The 21,960-nt window shown below is 36.7% G+C and overlaps 4 protein-coding genes and 1 long non-coding RNA gene across 6 annotated transcripts; 4 read left to right on the top strand and 1 right to left on the bottom strand.

The window, feature by feature from the left end:
- The first annotated feature begins 39 nt into the window (after window positions 1-39).
- Window positions 40-1,416, top strand: LOC103838256. Its single transcript, XM_033279488.1, has 4 exons — window positions 40-353; window positions 432-652; window positions 730-835; window positions 907-1,416. The coding sequence occupies exons 1-4, from the start codon at window positions 217-219 to the stop codon at window positions 1,061-1,063; spliced, it is 621 nt and encodes a 206-aa protein (XP_033135379.1). The 5' UTR covers window positions 40-216; the 3' UTR covers window positions 1,064-1,416.
- A 198-nt stretch (window positions 1,417-1,614) lies between these two features.
- LOC103838258 (pentatricopeptide repeat-containing protein At1g64100) lies at window positions 1,615-4,729 on the top strand. The gene is made up of 2 exons (XM_009114679.3): window positions 1,615-3,852; window positions 3,981-4,729. The coding sequence occupies exons 1-2, from the start codon at window positions 1,830-1,832 to the stop codon at window positions 4,001-4,003; spliced, it is 2,046 nt and encodes a 681-aa protein (XP_009112927.1). The 5' UTR covers window positions 1,615-1,829; the 3' UTR covers window positions 4,004-4,729.
- Window positions 4,730-4,928: 199 nt separating this feature from the next.
- On the bottom strand, window positions 4,929-8,246 carry LOC103838259 (UDP-N-acetylmuramoyl-L-alanyl-D-glutamate--2,6-diaminopimelate ligase MurE homolog, chloroplastic). Its single transcript, XM_009114680.3, has 5 exons — window positions 6,168-8,246; window positions 5,946-6,062; window positions 5,679-5,854; window positions 5,357-5,502; window positions 4,929-5,220 (listed from the first exon to the last, which is right to left on the bottom strand). Exons 1-5 carry the CDS (start codon window positions 8,011-8,013, stop codon window positions 5,202-5,204), a joined length of 2,304 nt encoding a protein of 767 aa, XP_009112928.1. The 5' UTR covers window positions 8,014-8,246; the 3' UTR covers window positions 4,929-5,201.
- Window positions 8,247-8,501: 255 nt separating this feature from the next.
- LOC108869876 lies at window positions 8,502-11,020 on the top strand. Its single transcript, XR_001956387.2, has 3 exons — window positions 8,502-9,833; window positions 9,923-10,675; window positions 10,789-11,020. It is a non-coding gene; the product is annotated as an uncharacterized LOC108869876 (long non-coding RNA).
- Window positions 11,021-17,966: 6,946 nt separating this feature from the next.
- On the top strand, window positions 17,967-21,266 carry LOC103838260. 2 transcript variants are annotated; one of them, XM_009114681.3, is made up of 6 exons: window positions 17,967-18,330; window positions 18,624-18,867; window positions 18,940-19,007; window positions 19,087-20,157; window positions 20,231-20,360; window positions 20,439-21,260. In XM_009114681.3, exons 2-6 carry the CDS (start codon window positions 18,678-18,680, stop codon window positions 20,972-20,974), a joined length of 1,995 nt encoding a protein of 664 aa, XP_009112929.1. In that variant the 5' UTR covers window positions 17,967-18,330; window positions 18,624-18,677; the 3' UTR covers window positions 20,975-21,260. The 2 variants fall into 2 exon arrangements, with proteins under 2 accessions (XP_009112929.1, XP_009112930.1); XM_009114682.3 differs by lacking the exon at window positions 17,967-18,330 and adding an exon at window positions 18,344-18,512 and having other exon boundaries at window positions 20,439-21,266.
- The last annotated feature ends 694 nt before the right edge of the window (window positions 21,267-21,960 follow it).

The raw sequence follows: 21,960 nt of genomic DNA, 5'->3' as shown, positions 1-21,960 counted from the left end.
AGTTAAAATGAAAATAAAAAACAAATAAAAGAATTAAACCATAAAAACCCGATTAACGTGAGTATAAAAAGAAAGGAGCCCTCGTTAATTTAGATTTAGAAACTGATTAACGTTCATTAAGTTCAAGAATCAGTAGCTCTCGCTCTCACCCTTAGTATCGCTCTCACCCTTAGTATCGTCGCCGTCGTCGTCTCTCTCTCGGTGCGTTTTCCTTCGATGGCTGCTTCAGATGGAGGATGTTCATTGCCCGTGGAGGTTTTCATTCAAAACCTCACTGATGAAGCTTCTGAGTTGCTCGGACTCAAGAAGTTCGACGAAGCCGTCGTATGTCTCAGGGTAGCTCGGGAATTGAGGTAGCTTAGCACTATTAGGTTTATATCTTTAATGTAGATATATATGTGATGATGATGAGATGATGATGATGTTTTCAGTGAATACCACTTGGGAGATGTTGCGATTCTCAGTGTAAGCACGCTGCTGCTTTCTTGTTTGGTTGAGAAGTTATACCTTGAGACCCAAAACGATGGCATAAAGAACATGATTGAGGAGGGTATGATAGTATTCAACCAGATGAAGATCTTGGCAGGCAAGGCTGATTATGATTCAGTAGTTAAAGTGTACTCCGATCTTGGAGATGCTGCTCTTAAAAAAGGTATTTTGTTATTTTTATTTTCTTATACTATATACTTAGATGATGAATTCTTCAGTGACTTGTGTTTTGTGGAACAGGTGAAGTCGATTTGGCTTTGAAAATTTACAGTGAAGCCCTCTTTTTTGTAGAGACTGTGGCAGATTTACTAAGTAGCCTAGTCTACACTAAGCATCAGGCTATAATGTATGTATCTATTCTCTTTACCTTTGGTTAAATCTGTTTTTTCTTGTTCTTGACTTTACTTCATTACGCAGGAACTTTGCAATCGCATCTTGCCTAGAGCAAGCAAAGAAGCATGGGGAGGCACTCAGGTGTTGCGAGATTTCTGTAATAAAGTCTGGTGCTTTACTCAACATGAAGGAGACTGCACAGAAATCTCGTATTATTTTCTTAACATATCTATCTTATTAAAACATAAACATTGTGATTTTTTCTAAGTGGATTTTTGAGTTGGACTTACTAACAGATATGATATATTTTCTGATCCAATTAATTAACAATTAATGTTAGTAAATTATTGCTTTATTTTGTAATTCGATAAACAACTCACAAAACTATAATGGTAAAAACATAAACTTCGATAAAACTATTCGTATTATACCACATTCTATCAAGATTCATTCTAAATTAATGTGTATGCTTTTTTTTTTTTTTTAACGCTGATTTATTATGATCTTACAATTATGATATAGGAAATATTACATAGACGATTCGACAACCGACAATACTACCTGTCTTATGAAGACCTACGCCTAACTGCATCACCTGAGCCGTCCTATGAAGATCCACGCCTGACCAGATGTACTTGCACCATGTTGAAGATCCCTTGCAAGCTTTTTCCTCTGTAGTCTGCATAATTGTTTAATAAACCGCTCTCTCCGGGACTTGAAACCTGAATTTCCTGTAATCTGCAATAAATTTGCATAGTCTGGGATTTGAAACCCAGACTTGGGTGTAGAAGCCTTTAAACCTTAACCAATAGGCTACGGTGCTTCCACAATGTGTATGCTTTAGTATCATATATAGATGAATGTATATAAAAATTTACAATGAATTTGTGATAGAAATTAATTCAAATTGAACCGGTTATTGTAAATCAAATGGAACCGGTTTACAATACCTTAACACTCGTTATTCTCTCCGTGAAGAGTTTTTTCAGAGATCGACGAAGAACGAAATGTTGGCTAGGGTTTTTAGATTCGAGTCTTCGTCTTCTGTGCCTGCGGCTAGATTATTCTGTACGAGATCGATTCTTCATACTCTTGCCAAGAAAAGGAGCGGCAAAGCAGGAGGTTTTGGAGGAGAGACGTTGAAGCTGCAAAGTGGAATTCATGAAATCAAAGGCTTAGATGATGCGATTGATTTGTTCAGTTACATGGTACGATCTCGTCCCCTCCCTTGTGTGGTTGATTTCTGTAAATTGCTGGGAGTTGTGGTGAGGATGGAAAGGCCCGATGTTGTGATTTCTCTCCATAGGAAGATGGAAATGCGGCGGATTCCGTGTAATATTTACAGCTTCACCATTCTGATAAAGTGTTTCTGCAGCTGCTCTAAGCTGCCCTTTGCTCTGTCTACGTTTGGTAAGCTCACCAAGCTTGGGTTTCATCCCACTCTCGTTACCTTCACCACCCTGCTCCATGGTTTATGTGTGGAAGAGAGGGTTTCTGAAGCCTTGCGTTTTTTTCATCGAATTTGTAAACCAAATGTGGTAACGTTCACCACGCTGATGAACGGTCTTTGCCGCGAGGGTAGAGTTGTTGAAGCTGTAGCTCTTCTTGATCGGATGGTGGAAGATGGTCTCCAGCCTAACCAGATTACGTACGGAACAATTGTTGATGGAATGTGTAAGATGGGAGACACTGTGTCTGCGTTGAATCTGCTGAGGAAGATGGAGGAGGTGAGCCACATCAAACCCAATGTTGTAATCTATAGTGCCGTCATTGATGGTCTTTGGAAAGACGGACGTCGTAGCGATGCTCAAAATGTTTTCAGTGAAATGCAAGAGAAAGGAGTCTTTCCTAATTTATTTACCTACAACTGTATGATAGTTGGTTTCTGTAGCTCTGGTAGATGGAGTGAAGCCCAGCGGTTGTTGCAAGAAATGTTTGAAAGGAAGATCAACCCTGATGTTGTAACTTTTAGTGGATTGATCAATGCATTGGTCAAGGAGGGCAAGTTCTTTGAGGCTGAAGAATTATACTATGAGATGCTTCAAAGGGGTATAATCCCTAATACAATCACATATAATTCAATGATCGATGGCTTTTCCAAACAGAATCGTCTTGATGCTGCGGAACACATGTTTTATTTGATGGCTACCAAGGGCTGCTCTCCGGACGTAATCACTTTCAGTATCCTCATAGACGGATATTGTCGGGCTAAGAGGGTAGATGATGGAATGGAAATTCTCCATGAGATGTCTAGAAGAGGATTAGTTGCTAACACAATTACTTACACCACTCTTATTCACGGGTTCTGTCAGGTGGGCAATCTTAATACTGCTCTAGACCTTTTACAGGAGATGATTTCTAGTGGTGTGTGCCCTAATGTCGTTACTTGTAACACTTTGCTGGACGGTCTCTGCAATAATGGGAAACTAAAAGATGCATTGGAAATGTTTAAAGCTATGCAGAAGAGTAAGATGGATCTTGATGCTAGTCACCCCTTCAATGATGTGGAACCTGATGTTCAAACTTACAATATATTGATCTGCGGCTTGATCAATGAAGGGAAGTTTTCAGAGGCCGAGGAATTGTACGAGGAGATGCCCCACAGAGGTTTAGTCCCAAATACTATCACCTATAACTCAGTGATCGATGGATTATGCAAGCAGAGCCGCCTAGATGAGGCTACACAAATGTTTGATTCAATGGGTAGTAAAGGCTTCTCTCCCGACGTAGTGACCTTTACTACCCTCATTAATGGCTATTGTAAGGTAGGAAGGGTTGATGATGGGCTGGAGGTTTTCTCCGAGATGGGTCGAAGAGGAATAGTTGCTAATGCAATTACTTACAGAACCTTGATTCATGGGTTTTGTCAAGTGGGTAATATTAATGGAGCTCTAGACATTTTCCAGGAGATGATTTCAAGTGGTGTGTATCCTGATACCATTACTATTCGTAATATGCTGACTGGTTTATGTAGTAAAGAGGAACTAGAAAGGGCAGTGGCAATGCTTGAGGATCTGCAGATGAGTGTGGGTATGTCAATTCAACACATTTTGTTTTCAAATTTCTTTCCTTACCTTTAGGTTTTTGGAGAAGAGCTGCAGCTTATGCTGTAGTATCAGGGAAGCTTGCTTAAATGCTTTGGTGTGTTTGTTTTGCAGGATATCAGTTGGAGGATGAATGAAAGACATTTTTCATGAATCTCAATTGGTTTCGCCTCCGATTTAACCATTGGACCTAAGCTCGGTTAGTCGGTTATGTCCGGTTCTGGTCCAACTTCTCCTTTTACTGACGGAGCCACTTACTTTGAAGTCTCTGATCCACCAAAGCTATTGAGCCGTGATAGACTGCGTTGCTCCAAGACTGATACAACTCCCAAGGAGCAGAAGATTGCGGTTTCATCTGATCTTGATGCCGATCATGTCATTAGATGCGTTGATCAGAAGCTAAGGAAAACGTTCCCTGAGGCATCTACATCGTCTAACCAAGAAGCAGCTCAACAGTCCTCTCTCGGGTCCTATAAAGAATTCGATTTTGGCACGGATGAGAAACATTTGACAGTTGATGATGAACATAGAGCTTACCAAGAACATCAACGATTGGTCCTTCCTTGTGATGCAATCCGGTACCCTTATAGCTCACCACACCTGATATAGAATTTGAGTTTAGAACTCAATTTGGACACAATCCACCCCACAAAGATCTTGTTCAAGATTGAAGAATGAAAAGTCAGATAGAGATTTTATTACCCTTTTGAACACAAGTATGATGTTTTTATATAAATTCTTTTTGGTAATTATGTTCAGGATCTTAGGGATTATTTCTTGTATATCTTTTTTGGTCTGCAGATTGAATTGTAACCAAATTGATACTGATATGGATTATGGACCATATGGTTGTGTATTTTTGATATGTTTATCGAGTGTAGAGCCGTTAGCCAAACTGTGACTTTCTAAAATGTGATTAAGAAGGCTTATGAACCCTTTAGGAAATAGGGTTGTCTTATGGTTAGGTCTTGCTAATTAGTATGGGGTCGCTTAATTCCTTCTCATTGCAGTGTTGTAATGTCCAACTCATTTGTATGGATTTTGTTTTATGTTCTCATCCAATTTAATTTCGAGCCAATAAAGGTTTATTATAAAAAAACACCTGCTATCTCTTAAACCATCAACACATAGACAAACGCAACAACCACTAACAAAAATTTGTACACATCTTCTTCCACCTTTAAATCTCTTCTCTCCCCTGCACTTATCTGATGACTCACAAGGGTTGTTAGACACCTCCAAGTCTCTCGTATAGAAATCATGAGGTCTCTGCAAATCTATCTTGGCGGTGGAAGTAAATCTGATTCATGGTTTAATGATCTCACCATAGAGATATTAATGACTCTCTGGTAACCTGCAAAAGCAGAGCAATACGAGGAAAGAACATTTAGTGTGATCAGAGGAAGCATCTTGACATGTTTCAGTAACTCTCACAGATCAGAATCTCTGTTTAATCATTTGGCAAAATAAGCTTTTTCTCTTCTACTTACCTCCATGGGAACTCGCTTGTGTCTATTCCAGCTTGATGAAGCTCATCAACGTATTGTAATGCTTCCCGACATTCCTCTCGATCATCATAGAACTCTTTCTTATCACCTTCTAGCTGATACGCTTCATGGCCTTTCCCTGCTACCACCTGCAAAGAAAGGCACATCAGTGTCAAGAAAAGCTAGTATAGACCCAAGAACACCATTCCGTTGTATAACTTAGAAGCTGAGATTTCTCTAAAGAATTTCAATCCAGCAACCTTAATAACACACCAGGGAAAGAGAAAATGTGTACAGAGAATGGGTTTTATTTTTGAATACTTACAACCATGTCACCTTCTTCACCCATAGCAACAGCACAACGCACAGCTACACGTCTAACATCGTGAAGGAAGAGTCTATGACCATTTGCCAAAGGAGGATAATAATCATGTTCACCGTGTTTCAAATACTCTTGCATCGTCCATCCAATCCCAGCCAACATGTCATCCAATATGTCCACTAAAACCACATTTAAAGATTTTTCTACCAGTTAATAGACATCAGGACACACTCAAGGCTTATAGATTCGACCTAACTCAGAGTTACTTACATGGATCTTCATTCCCTGGATTATCAGATGTCAACATTGTCACATCACTCTTTTCAGTAGCAATTTTCGTCATAACCGGTCTTTTCCCTCTCTCAGTCTCACCCGCGCAACCAATAACTATAACAACAACAAAAACCACCTCAAATAATCAGATGACCACACGTACAAAGACCACAGGAACGGGTATGTATTCATTAAATGGATGGAAGAAAAGTTCTATACCAGTAATGATTCTTCTTGGTTTAAGCTCTCGAACCGAATCAAGCAGCCTTGACAAGCCATCAGGTGTGTTAGCATGATCCACAATAACACCAAAAGCTTGTTCCTCATCAATCAGCTCACACCTCCCAGGGACTGCATCGACTTCCTCAACACCTCTAACAATATCCTCAAGAGGAGCTCCAACAGCAATCCCGACAGCAACAGCAGCAAGAATGTTATAAATGTTATGCCGTCCTAACAAACCAGACGAAATCTCCAAAATCCCTTGAGGGGTATTAACCAAAACCTGTGTCTCAAACAAAGACAGCTCAAACTTCAACGGGTGAACATCAGCTTTGGTGTTCTCCATTGCAAATGTCACAACCGGAACATCAGCGTTCCCTTGCTGGACGAAAAACGCTGCGTTTGGATCGTCAATGTTAACCACTTTCCTGTGCCTTTCCGGGTCAACCATTCTTGCAAACAACTTGGCTTCAGCATCTCTATACTCTTCATCAGTACCGCGAAAACCACTCTCCTCTCTAGCCAAGTTTGTGAAAACCGCAATGTCGAAATCCACTTCATCACATTTCCCTGAAGCAAGCTCCTGAGGAGAAGCTTCCATAACCAGAGCTTCAGTTCCATTATGCAACATCTTAGCCATCATACTCTGAACCAAAACAGCATCAGGACTCGTCGTAGTCGCTGGAGAATCCAACTTGTTATCCCCATGGACATAACAAGAAACAGTGCTGAACATTCCTGTTCTCACACCCATAGCTTCATAGAGGCTTTTGATCAAATACGTGGTGGTCGTCTTCCCGTTAGTGCCCGTGACTCCAATCACCGCCATGTTCTTAGACGGATGCCTATAAAAGGAAGAAGCTAAAGCTGCTAAGACCGCTTCAGTATCTTCAACGATGACAAGTGCTCTACAGCCTAACGTATCTTCAATGTCAATCTCCTTGCTAGCTACAACCGCCACTGCTCCTCTCTTATCAGCTTCGCTCAAGACGGAGTCTCCATCGTTCTCGCAACACACGAAGAGATCTCCGGCGCTTACGCCTCGCGAATCGTGCTGGATTCCGGTGATCTCGACGTCTAAGTCGCCGTAAACTGAGATCGGCACCACTTTGCTCTCGTCTAAGAGCTCAGCTAAGCTCAATCTGAACTTAGGTTCCACGATTCTGGCCTTAGATCCACCGAAGTCATCCAAATCGAACTCGAATTGATGATCGGATCTAGTCTTGTTGATTCTAGGGTTCCCTTCCTCGTCGACCCAGTCATCTTCGTCGGAGACTTCCGTTAATCCCGTTAGTTTATCGATCTCGTCTAAATCTACAACCTCTTCTTCGTCGAGCTCATCAACAACGTCGGTGACGTCATCATCTTCCTCCTCGTCGATCTTCTTATCCGACGCCGTTTTGGGAGGATTAGGTTGGAGCAATCCTTTTTTAACGAACTCGCTTCGTTTCATGGAGATAGCTCTATCGATATCCGAGAACAGATCGCCTCCTGATTCCACGTCATCACGTCCCGTCTCGGGCGCGTCCTCCACGTCAGCGATGGCTGAGAGGTACGTGTTTCGATTCTTCTCGAAGTCTTCTTCCTCTAGCTTCCTTGCGCGGGCGGCTTGGCGCTGAATCTGCTGAAACTTCGAGACTCCGTGCATTGAATCCTCCGGGGCTTCGGGCGGGTCGTCGTCTGCTGGGTTCGGGTACGAGTTACGACGAGCAGGTGCCGCCGATAGCTGAAGGTTGCGGGAATTTCGGGAGGATGGTAAGTAAACCGGTTTGTAGGAGAAGGAAGAAGTGGTTCCGGCTAGAGAGAGGAAGAGTGGGTGAGGAGAGAGGAAAGTGAACGCCATTGGAGAGAACTGAGGGAGAGTGATGAAAAGGTTTTTCGAGGGGATAAGAGTTTTTGTTGCGAAACGGTGCGTGTAGGATCAGAGACGCCGTTCATACGGTGCGTTTCGAGTGTGGTGATACAAGGTGGGTTCGAATATAGTTTAAATAGGTCGTAATAATGATAGAGCCCACCAAAATAGCCCACTTAAAAAGGTAACATATAATAGGTTGATTTAATTCCTATGTTTTTTAGTCATCTTTGGATTTATTGAAAAATTAAAACATGAGTTAGAAATTTAGAATATAAAATCGTCAAATGTCGAAATCTATAAAAGACAAAGCCAGCAAGTTCGCAGAAAGAATATTCCAGAGAGAAAAACCTGAACAAATGAATGAACAAATGAACCATAAACTACTAACTAGGATGAATTAGCAACAAATGATGTCAGTTGAAAGACTTCAGCCACTTAGCATACTAAAACCAGAGATTAAAGATCATTAAGTTTCTTAATTTATTGTTTACAATTTAACGAAGCCACAAGAACACTTATCCGCCTAATCTATTTCGGAAATTGCTCTGGTCCAAGATTGGGTTTCAGAATCCGCATGCATGAACTAACCTTACTAGAATAGTACACCCAACAGAAACAACTCAAACCAAAAGTAGAGCACCACAACCAAACATAGACACCAACCAAATGAAACCATTGGATATATAGGATAAAACGACACGTCCCAAGTAGAGAGGAAACTCCAGAAGGACGCAGAAGAAACCACGTTGCTGCACAGACGCTTGAGCACAAGCAGAAAAACTAGCCAGAGCACCTCTGAAGTAAAAAAATTAATTTGCTTTTTATAATATAAAGGAGTTGAATTTTATTTTAACTATATTCTATTTTGGAATAAAAATTAGAGTAACGAATAAAAGATAAATATATTATTCTATTTTTGAAATAATCAAACTTTTTTACTTCATTATATAATGAAAAATGGAATAGGATCCGAGATAATTTCACTTCAAATTCCATTTTGGAGTAGAAGCTAAATTAGGGTTAGAGATACTCTTAGTGCAGCATTAGACGACATGACATAAAACCACATAGAAGAAACACAGAGATCTACGCCTTCAAACTAGACATCCTCTACGGTTGCAGCCGGGAAGCAAACGCCATCACCCTTGTACAACTTATGATGCGCCGATATAACACTCCAGCTCCAGAACCAGAAATCACCTTGGCCAAATAGCTCACTATCGATCGGTCTCACTGCACATATATATATACGGAAACAAATTAAGCATAAACAAATCTCTCACTACGTTGGTGACAAAGCACTGGACACGGGAAAATAGAGACATGTGGCTCTTTTCTTCCTTGCACTCTTGTTTTTTTTTTTAGGTCGAACTCTTGATTTTTATATTTTGTTTAAAAGGTTTTACTTTCAACAATTATGGTTCATTCCACAACGTAAATTAAAAATCAACACAATGGCTAGGTTCTCTCCAGCAGTTGATACCTAAGCTTTTAAAAATACTGAGAAACTGCCATGTCAATAAATGAAAAAAGTTGAGAAGCCAATCAAAACATTTTATTTATACACATCACATTTAATATCGATAGATAAGCATGTAAGCTCGAGAATCTTCTTCATCCTCTCCAAATCCAGCGACCATCGTTCTCATGAGGTTTTGATCTTTATCTGAAGTAAGATTTAATCGAAAAGACAAAGCATAGGGGTCCTACGACGAAGGATTAATCAGGAAGGGGAAGAAATAAGCCGATTAGAACCAAGAACGTAGTCGGAAATGCATTGATTTGATGGGGTAAAGAAAGGGATACATGTAATATTATTATTAACTATCTCTCTCACACTCTTGATGATGCAACGAATCTGAAATTAGAAATCTTTGAATCTTCAATCTTGCATCAGAATGCATAAACGCCAAGATCTAAGATTTGTTGATTTTGAAAGAATTTGGGAAGATAATGAAGCAGATGATACACAGGAGAGAGAGATGATGACGCCTCTGTAAGAGATGATTCCGGAGGAGATGAGTCCTAATATAATAATCACCCGGTCTCCTCAAGAGCTTCACTATTCATTTCAACATTTGCTTGTTCTGTGATTGAGTCTCTCGGCAGAAAATCGTAGGTGAAAAAAAATGGAAAAGGAGCGAAGATGATCAAGTGTCCAAAAAGACGAGTCATGTCTTTTAAGGTTATCAAGAGTGTTAGCTGAGGTTGAACATAAATTTGGATGTTCTGCTCCTTTTTTTCTTGGGATATCTCAGAACAGCCTTGCATCTTTCTATGTTTTTCTTTGTGTGAATGTTTGCAGAGAGGAAGCGAAGATAGCAGCTTGGAAACATATGCACAAGGTTTGGGACAGTTGTGAGGATGAAAATAGAACCTGCCATTAGAAAACTCGGGGTCCTCCGATCCTTCACTTATATGAAAACTCACAAAAACCAATCAAACCATGATGATTCTACTGAAATTTCTTTTTGCTTGAATCACATGTGAAGCTGGAGAAAAAGAAATGAGCATCACTGGATAAGATCTTGTACAAGCTTCAAACAACCAAGTTGAAAGCACGAGAGATCTGGAGTTCAGTATTCAGTGATCATGAACAAGAAAAAAAAGTTTTGACTATAGATCCCTGCAATAAAACTGTAGCCCAACCGTAATCTTCTTTCCATGCTTTGTACATATAATTTTAATATCTATCTATACCAATATTTTTTTTGTTTATTTGAAGTAGAAATTACACTATATCGTTATTATGATCTGTTTCAGGCTGTTGAAAAAACTTTCGACGAATCAACTGTTCTTGCCGCAAAGTATCAAAACCCCCAAAGGTCTTCAGGGTAAGTCTGTGCTAGAGTTTGTGAGCTTCAGAAGTGAAAGCATAAATGGAGAGAAAGCTTTTTATATTTATCGTGTATCCTTTATCACAATGCTTACACATTCTGTTTTCTTCCATCTCAATAGCTACAACCCAAAAAGTTGGGAAATGAGATTCATGACATAGTGATTGGTGTCATAGAAGTTATTGAGAAACCAGAATTAAAATCTTATATATAGTTCCAGTTGGTTCTAAAGGTCTCCACCAAAACCTGTAAAGTTGACACACGTAAGAAAAGTCATGGCTTGTGGTTAATTTGATCAAAGATGCGTGTGTATTGTTTTATAGGAAAATTATAAAATGAGATATGATGATGGTTAAATATTATGCTCATGTCATCTAAAAAAATAGACTGCACATTCAAAGTGATGAAACGAGCAGAGAAACAAGTTCAATGATTAAGAATATAAAGATATCTCGAACAATATGCAATACAAAAAGATATAATTTTTCTTTCACTTTGTTAATAAAAATATACACATTTGAATTCTATAAAACTAACAAAAAATGGAATAGTGGATTAAATCAGACATGTCAAAAACTGTTGAGTCTCCTTCTTTTTGTTACTTAAAGGTATGACTGGTTTCTCCGCTACCACCCGCAAACGCAGCTTTGGCGGTTGGTAGCGGTTGTTGGTGTTTGCAACAATCACTCAAACCATTCTAAACCGCTGCAAACTGGTCTAAACCTCATAAATTTAAAAGTTGGTTTTAGCTAGCGTTTGCGGTTACGGACGGTTGCGGGATGATAATTTTTTTTTCTTTTTTTAAAAAACAATATTACAAAAATAAAAATATTCAATTAAAATATTTTCTATATTTTAAAAAAAAATTAAAACTATAACTTTCTAAATATAATTTTTATATTTATTATAATATTATGATTTTTGATATTTTTATAATTATATAAAATGTAAATATTGTTAATTTATTATTTAACTATTTTTCATTTGGTATTTAACCAGTGAGTCATAAGTATCCTACAAACGCACCAATTTTTAACTGCAGAACCAATCGTACAAATCTCTTAAAACCGCTAGAAACCGCAACCACCCGCATCCGCAAAATCTAACAAAAAGATATAATCAAAATAATAATTACATACAATAATATTTGTCATGCTATTAAATCACATCAAATTTCACTTATTTATTCTCTAACATTTTAGTATTTAATAACAAGTGATAACACAAATATAGAATTTTACGATATATGTTTAGATTGTAAATATCAGAATTAAAAACTTATAATATATACTGATATACCTATTTATTTTAAAAATATTTTTAAATTATAATAAATATAACAAAAAGTTTTTTAAAAATATCCCGCAGCATCGCGCGGGTAATTACCTAGTAACTTTAAAACGGTAATCGATTAATCCTCTTATTTTAGCTTCAAAATTTATAAGCTTTTATAGTTTCTATTAATGTTTGCTAATCCAAATATAATGGTTTAAACAGGTTTTATTTCCCATCAACAATCATTTGATTTATAGTAAATCAGTAAAGGCAATTATATCGAAAGAACATTTCAAGATCTTATATTATAATAATTAGGAAAATTCAATCTCCTTATTGCAGCTTGCTTTGAATTGGTAGCCCATAAGATTCATTGACCAAGATTTGTTAATATTAATAGCGGCACCATATATTGCACTGATCAAGTCTTTGTTTCATCTCATGATATATGCATTTAGGATAAAGAGAAGCCATTACAGAGAGTACCCAAGAACAGCCAAAAGTGGTCACAGCCGACTACAGTAGTATAAAAATGAGATGACGCTTTGTAGCCTCGCTTTACCCAGAACATTACCTAGGCAAAGGACTTTACCAAAAAATGAAGCTTACAAAGAGAGAACATCAAATAGAGGATATGCCCCTCTCATGGTCAAATAAAGGCAGCAGCTAATGGTCACCCGTAGCTACATATTATAACTGCATCGGGAACTTTTTTGTTACACTTTGAGCAATGATAGACACCTTTCTATTAGCTTTAGATGTTCAAACTAAACAGAACAAGCACCGGCCACAATCAGCATTGCACTGAAGTCTATAGCTTGTATATTTTTCAAGTCCAGTATATTGAAAGAGTTTTATTTGATTCTTTTTACGTTAACCAGGTCCAGTATCTTGGTCACTGCCAGAACAAAATAAAATCACATGGCCACTTTAATTTGAAACGACCACCGCCATTTACAGTTGAGTTGGTTTAATACATAACACCCTTTGTGGTCCCTTTTCCACTTGAGCCTCGTTTCTTCATTCACTCGGCCCATTTCATAATTACTGTTTTCTTAATTTTTTTTTATAACGCTGATTTATTACGGTCTTACAATTATGATATAGGAAATATTACATAGACGATTCGACAACCGATAATACTACCTGCCTTATGAAGACCTACGCCTAACTGCTGCATCACCTGAGCCGTCCTATGAAGATCCACGCCTGGCCAGATTTACTTGCACCATGTTGAAGATCCCTTGTAAGCCTTTCCTCTGTAGTCTGCATAATTGTTTAATAAACCGCTCTCTCTGGGACTTGAAACCTGGATTTCCTGTAATCTGCAATAAATTGCATAGTCTGGGATTCGAACTCCAGACCTAGGTGTAGAAGCCTTTAAACCTTAACCAATAGGCTACGGTGCTTCCACACTGTTTTCTTAATTTATATCATAAAATACAAAGAAATGACTAATTAACGTGGGTATCGTCTGCATGCGACTGCCATTCACAATATTAACAAAAGCCAATCATGTCACAGTCTTTAGAGAATACGTGTTACAAGATATGGTTATGTATTTTAATACATTGATGTTTTTGTAAGCAATGTAGTTTGATTAATTAACATTATATTAATTTACTCCCATTATGCAATATTGTATATATATAATATATACAAAATACAGTGTTCCAATTTCTAACTTATAATGTAGAGGTAGTTTATATTGTGTCTAACATGAGCTTATTGTATAATGTATATGATAACCTCTTAATTAATTGATTGGTAAACTTCATAATGGGAGTAAAAAAAACTTCATATCCTGCATTAATTCAACTCTGCTTCGCATGAGTTTCTTATTCTATAAATTGCATTTCTCTTGCTTGCGTGCATTATATTTTGGGAAGTTGGAAATATTTATCGATTTTTTTCCGTGTTTTGATATTACGAAAATAAAGTAAATGGTGAGAAGATGTCATACGTCGTGATACCTTTGTTGGTACACTATCTAAAATAATTCGTCTACTGAATTTACGCGTATGACAAAAGATTGTAATATATCATATGTATGTATTATGACTTTGATAAAAAAAAATGTATGTATTATGACAACTTGACATAAATAGTTATATTCTATTGGATGGCGGAGAGAAACTTTGATGTAAAGTTAGATGAATTTGATTATTAATATACGTAAGATAAGTGGACAACCACACGTATACCGTTACTAGTCAACCAATCATATTAATGGTCCACCCATTTTTATAAAATACGATTAGACTGTACTAACATAAGTTATAATTCTTAATTGACTTAAGCTAAACTAATCCGGTTGGTGAAATAATTAAATTTATCAATAGTGAAATAACAGAATAAATAAGCAAATAAGAAATTGATTGATAATTAAGAAAAATAATAAGATTTTCAATAACATATAGTTATATTTATATATTTTGAACCAATAAGTTACATAATTGATATAGAGCTCCGATAACAATAATAAAGACATGCATTTGAAAAGACCAATGCTTTGTTCTATGCAAAAACGATAATTACAAAAGTTCGTGAATGGTGAATTAAAAGTCTAAACAGTCGTTGTCACAATCTCTTTCTTTTTTTCCGTTGTCACCATCTCAACTACGACAATAACATGTCATAGTTAAGAAAATTAAAACGTATATAAACTATAGGTATAAATATTTGACATCTATTTGTGATATAATATAATATTGATCATAACCAATATGAGAACAAAAAAACACATGTAGATCTCATAATGATTTATGCATTCACGCACATAACTCACTAGAATTAAATAAATTGTTAGATTCTTCGTGAACGTGCCTTGGAATTTAATTACTAAAATAATTATATTTGAATTAGTAATTTTCAAGTGCTTCTTTTAGTAAATTATATTCCAATGCATGTTATATCCTCGTTTATCATCTAATGAATGAGCGTAATTTGATTTAATAAATTCTAAAAAGATACTTGTAAGATAACCATAGACTCGGTAGCAAAGTATGAAATGGAAAGGAAAAAAGAGCGTGCAGTGCTGGGATCGGCTACTCTACAAATGTATTTTATTCAAGTATATGCACATTAACCTGTTGATAGAAATGCATACACACCTATTAAATGTGCATGTGTCAACATGTAGTATGACATAGATGGGAAGTACAAGAGTCTTTTCTTTTTAATATATAACTTGCTGATAATCTGCGAGCACGCGGGATGAGTTCTTATAATAATGTTTGTTTATGAAATGATTTTAACATTTTGCAATACTACAAAAAATGAACCATTAAAAATTGTAGATTTCTTTTTTGAAAAGGCCACAAAACTCTTTTCAAAAAAGAAAGAAGTGCTACTCAAAATGGCGGAACTAGATCCTTACGGATCGTAGATTCAGAGTGGCGCTCGCTTTATTAAAGTCCGAAAGACTTTATCGTAGAAGCGGGACTTAGAAAAGTCCTCAAATATCTTTCTGACCATGGTGTCAATAGCCCATGCTTTCAGTATTTTTTAAAAAGACAATATGAAAAGGAATAGATCAACAAAACAAAGAAAGGACGATTATAAAATGATGAATACAAATGTTGGTCTCTTAAATATATCATCGTTGTTGAAGAGTTGACGTATTTATTTTATTTTAGTTATTTTTAGGGAAAATTGGAAAAAAGAGACACTTTCAACTTAGATTTGTCTCAATAGAACTTGTAGAAGATTATTTAGGTAACTAAGATTTATAATTTTTTTAATACCATTATACCCTTCAATAAATTTAATTAATATTAATATTTAATAATTGATTTACGTTTTATTAAAAAGAAAAAAAAAAGTAAAAACTGAAGGGAAAAAAAAAATGAAATCCACGATCCCAACCTCTAATCGTCTTCTTTAGCTCCTCACCACTGTGCTTTGCTCTGTGTCGACTTCGTCTCGTCCAATTTGTCTCGTCGAATTCGTGGTCATGCTTTGTTCCTTCGCTGCGACCAAGCTTCCTACACGGCATCAACTCGTGATGTCACTCCTCCGTTTCGTATCCGAAGGCTCCAATCTCGTTGTGCTCTCTACCTCACTCCACTGTCTCCGTTACGTCGGAATCATCAGCTCTTACCGTCGCGGATCGAAGAAAAGCTTGTCGAAGAGCAACAATGGCCGGTTTGGGTAATTTTGCAAGACAGGTCCTTAAAGTTTTTGCCTAATCACGGATTTGTCCCATAGTTTTATGTTTGTGCATATTGCTCCTAGATTTAATTCCAAAACTTTCAATTGTGCAATCTAGACCAGCCATTATTCTTATTTTCAGCATTGGTCACTGAATTTTCTGTTGTTTTAATGTTGCCCCAATCTTCCAAATTTACAAAATTATCCTTATGATTTCGTCTTAAACTTACAGATGTGTACTTTTGACCATGTTATATGAAAATTTAATATATACAATAACCCAGAAATTAATCATAGATTAATCAAGGATTAATCAATGATTAATTTTAAAATTTTTATTATATTTGATAGTATATAAACTAGTATACATATCAAAGATTTAGGAAATTTAGGAAACTTCTTAAACTGAATATGAAAATTTTCATATTTTAACGATTTGCATAGAATATGTACACTATCTAACCAGAACATCGTATAGGAGGTGAGAGATGTATTCTTCCTGTAGGCATCATATAAGGTAAAACGTAAAAGGCAGAACAAGTTATGTCACGTAGTATAACCAACCTATATCATTGAATTGTGGCTATATATCGTTATCAAACTGTAGGCAGACCGAAGACATATGTCTTGATTATAACGTAATAGATTCTACTTGTGCTAGAATATACAAGAAATGTTAGTTTACGGTATATACCCTTGATATATCTATGTTTAAAACTTAGAATCAGACATATAAACTAGGTAGATTACTAGAATGAGTTTTCTAACTGTACCTAGAAGATAAAATAAGATATGATTCCAATTTTTTTTTTTTTAAGTTTAAACATATATATTGTCATACTTATGTTTCCAACAGTTTTCATATTTTTTTACATTTTTAAAATTCAATTTACTATTTTTCCTATTAAAGAATGGTAAAACATGTCCAAAATTAGTAAAAATATGAAAAGTCTTATTATGACAAATAAAAGTTCAAAGTGTCCTATTTTTCCAATTCTCTCTTATTTTTAAGACTTCACATAATTTAGATTTATCATGGTTGGTATCTTTGTTGATAAGGTAAATGATAAATGTAAACTCAACGGCCACATCAGATAAAACATCTTTATTGTATAAAATTAAATGATATTGTAGTTAGTTTAGCATCTCCTTTTATTTGATTTCATCAAGATATAAATCATAATTTTGAAATTTGAATATCTACATTCAAAAACAATTACGTTAAAATATCAGGTATGCATGATTTCTGAGTTCAAATACTAATTATCTAATTTTAGCTAAATCGATGCATGAGTATGCGATTCTCCCATGCATTTGTAGATAAGAAGATGACAGAAATAAAGCGTTATTTGAAAGCATTGTCTTATATGTGAAACGATCTGCAAATTGACCTTGTCTCTTTCAGTCTCACGTCCCTCTCCTCTCTCATTTTCGCTTATTTATTTTGCAAATTTAAAAGGTAGTTGTAAATTATTACAAATAAACCAAAAATCTCACTATGAAAAATGTCTGCTTGCCTGTGAAAAAGAAAACAAAAAAAAAATTGTCAGATGGTCTTATAAAGATCTATTTTCAATTGGTCTTTTGATTATTTACATTTCTCTTCAAATCATTTCTTATTTTATTAAGAGTCCTACTTCATCTTCTTCCTCTTCTCATTCCCCTCATCTTCTCCTCCATAAGGAGACTAAAAAGCCTATTTAATGGCGAGAGGACCCATCTCCAAGAATAAACAGTAATCCTCATTTATTGTCCTTACAAATTTTCTTGAAGACAGAAAAAAAAACTCAATTCTGAAAAAAAAAAAAACATTTTACACTACAAGGGTCCCTTTAATTTTCGCTAAAGATCTTCAAACCTCAATCATGTTCAGCACTTTTTTTTTCTTTTGTATGTGGAAACAAAAGTTTGCGGTTTTTAACTCTTAAAAGTTAAAATCAGAGTCCATCACAAAAGCTCAGTGCTTGATTGGCTCCACTGTCTCTGCAAAGAAAAAAGTTTGCATTTTTTTCTGTCCCATTTCAACCTCCAAATCTCAGTGGTAAGCAAATCTCTGATAAGATAAGTCTATACAAGCTCATATATACTTGTAAATATTACATTATTAGACTAAAGGAAGGTTTTTTTTTTCATGGTGAAACTGAAAATCTCAGTTTAGGGTTTAGGGTAAGGGATAAAACGGAAACCCAGAAAGTAAAATTGACAGTTCTGTATCCAGAAGAAGTAATTTTCAGACATAGCTAGAAAAATCCTCTGTTTTTTTTTGTGTTTCTTGTTTATGTTTATATTGATGTTTTGTTTTAAAGATATGGTTTCTGTTTTTTTTTTTTCCAGGGTTTTGAGGATCGGTTTTGTACTAGATTGAGGACAGAGTTGTTTGATCAATCAATGGAGAAAAGGAGATCACCAAGAAGCAGCAAGAGTCCTGGAACTCCAATTTTCCCTAAAAGCCCTCTTGTCTACGAGAGTTACAAGTCTGGTTGTGGTTGGAAACTGATTAACTTCTTCGATTTCAGACAAGTCAAGTCTGGTAATAAGAGACTGAGTTCAGACAAGAAATTCACCAGAGACTCTGCTGGTTAGTACTGTTATGTTTCTTTGGATCACTTCATGATCTTAGTTTTAAGTTTTGATTCTTGTTTTGTTGCAGGTAATGTTTATACTAAAAGCCAGCTTGACTTACTCAAGAGACTTCATGAGAGATGTCAGTGTCATGATGTAAGCCTTTTCAAATTGTCAGTTTTTTTTGGTTAGCTTTGAAGTAAAAAAAAAAAACTGAATCTCTTAATTTGTTCAGCGGATTGTGGAAGGAGAGAGTCCATGTAAGAGTAAAACGAGGAGAAGATCTTTTAGTTCTGAAAGAGAAGATGAGAGCTATGTACCAAAACCTGTCCATGGATTACTAGAGAGGGAGATAAAGAGGATCAAGAATCTAAGGGAGGCAACTAGTGAAAGCCCTGATAAGCAAAAGCAATCTTCTTCCAGTGAAATTGAGAAGACAAATGATAAGGATCTGAAGAATGGGAGAGAATGTAGGAAGAGCTCAGAGATCAACCTTCAAGTTTGTGTGAATGAAGCAGCTGAAACTTTGATCTGTTCCAAGGCAGAGGAGAAAGGAAAAGACCGGTCTAAGCAGTTCATGGAAGCATTAGATATTCTAAGCTCTAACAAAGAACTGTTCATTACACTCTTACAAGATCCTAATTCATTCTCAGCCAAAAAGGGTCAAGACTTGGAGAGACCTAGGGTGAAAGAACGGCGTGATAAATCTCATTCAGTGGCTGGTGATTTGGATGAGATTGTTCTCCTGAAGCCTAAACTATCAAGCTCGGTTGACGATAGAAAGTACTTGAGATTCAAACATCTAGCCAAGAAGTTGAAGCTTGTTGTTGGATCTAACAAAGACAGCAACCATGCAGAAATTAAAGCTAAAGAAACCGAGGCTGCTGGTGATGTTTCTAGCAGTGCAGTTGGCTATAGAAGCCCGGAGTCACCGATGTTTAGGCGCAAGAAGCGGGTTGAGTCTGATGTCTTCAAGCTAAGCATGGAGAACGATGTTCTGCCAAGGAGATTCATGGTGGAAAGGCAACAGGAGAGATCAGATTCTTCGCCGGTTTATGAAGTTCCTAAATCACTAAATAGCTTACAGACAAAACTCAAAGAGAGAAGAGAGAGGCTGGAGAAGAGAAGAGAGAGCTTCAAGCTGTGGTCCTTGGACAAGGACTTGGAGGTTTTCGATCCAAATCCGCACAACTCCAGTTTAAGGTCTCTCAACGACAATTGCACAAGCTCTGCTGAGTACACAAGCGTGAGAACTCCTGTAGAAGACAGAACTGAGGAAGATAGATTTCTAGAGAGCTCATCAGCTGTAAGTTCTGATAGAAAGAGTAGTAGACATGTCTTATGTCTAAGACACTGATTTGATGTTTACATCGTTGCAGGAGTCGAGTTCGAGTCTCCAAAGACGAGTTAGAAACATTCATGACCCGAACCAGGAGCTGGAGCAACCGAGTCCTGTCTCAGTTCTAGAGAGGATTCATATGTTAGACGAAACAGTTAGCTCCAGAAACAGTTAGTCTCTTGTCTCTCATCGATCAATCCTTTCATTATTTCAATCTTTTAATCACTTAGTCTCTTACTGTCATGCAGAAGAACAGATTGGATTACTATCTTTTGATGATCTTCACGAGAAAGACTCTGTTCATGAGTTTGTGAAGCAAGTCCTACAAGCTTCAAGACTGAACTGGACCAATCTCATGGCCAGATGCAACCAAGAAACATCACTACTCGACGAATTCTCACACGGCAATCACAACAATGACCAGCTTCTTCTTGTTCTTGACTACACAGACGAGATTCTTCGCGAGATATACCGCCAAGACATCAAGTTTTGGCCCTTCAAGCCATCTCAGAGCTCGAGAGTCGTCAACCTACCATCTTCCTTTAGAGAAGAAGATCTGATACACGAGACTATGAGACGCTTTGACTGGAGTTTACTCTGCTGTGACTCTCCAAGAACATTGGATCAGGTCGTTGAGGTTGATCTGATGAAGCCATGTCTTTGGTTGGATTGTGAAGGTGAATCTGAAGGTGTAGTCTCTGATGTAGTTGAAAATATTATGCAAGGGTTGGTGCTTGAGATATCTCATGAGCTTAGAACAATGCAGATTAGGTATATGGATTAATCTGAATCTCTACGGACGGACTATTAAACATATTTTTTTTTGGCTATGTATATAAAAAATTCAGTTTGAAAATATAATCGTTGCCATAGAAGAATGAAGAGTACAAGCTTGAGTTTAAATAAAGAAGAGAGTCATTTGTAGTGAGGTTGTGCTTTTTATGTAATTGTAGACGCTAAGAGTCTTTGGACGATCGTGATGAGATCTTAGATACGGATAACTATCGAGATGATATTGTAATCAGTATCGACATTCAAAAGTATATCTAGACCCTTTTGAGCTGACACCATACTCATACTACACGTAACACTCATTTCTCTGTTTTTCTTTTGTTAGTCTAGAGCCTTGAGATTTTCATCCAATCAATCAGAGATGCAGGTCTTTGTGATTCGATCTGGCAAGCTTTTGCAGTGTTCTTGCCTGTAAAATCAGTTGGAGTCCAAGGAGACAAGATAACACATTCTCATGTTGTTGCTCTTCGCCCAGTTACAAGCCAAGACGGAATGACTGCAGATTGGTAATCTTCTTTCTTTTCTTTATTCTGATGCATCTTTCAACTTGCTACTATGTTGATGTGAATACTTGAGATTTCTTTCATCTACCTAATGTAATAAAGTTGGTTAATTCATTTACTGTGGTATTATAGGTCTGAGTATTTGTTTATTAGAGAATTTTGGAACTGATTATTTTAGGTTTCTAAAAAGTTCGCATTAACCGTGTCGACCAGTTGAACTCATCCCAACCCATGTTTTACCCCTGGTCGACCCGGTTATGTAATTATAGCTATGCATGACATTTTACCCGAACATGAAAATCCAAACCGGAACAATTTGAAAATACAGGTTTGGTTCGGATCTGGGTATATGATAAAATACCTATTGGGTATTTTGTTTATATGCAGATCTCACTTTGAGTTTTGATTCTACTCGAGATCCGATTGGATACCCGAAGTTTCTAAATTTTTTTGTATATATCAAGTACATGTATCA

Source organism: Brassica rapa, chromosome A09 (genome assembly GCF_000309985.2).
Source record: "Brassica rapa cultivar Chiifu-401-42 chromosome A09, CAAS_Brap_v3.01, whole genome shotgun sequence".
In the NCBI taxonomy this organism is placed as follows: domain Eukaryota; kingdom Viridiplantae; phylum Streptophyta; class Magnoliopsida; order Brassicales; family Brassicaceae; genus Brassica; species Brassica rapa.
The sequence above is the reverse complement of the archived record's forward strand: the minus strand, read 5'-3'. Positions and strand labels throughout refer to the sequence as shown.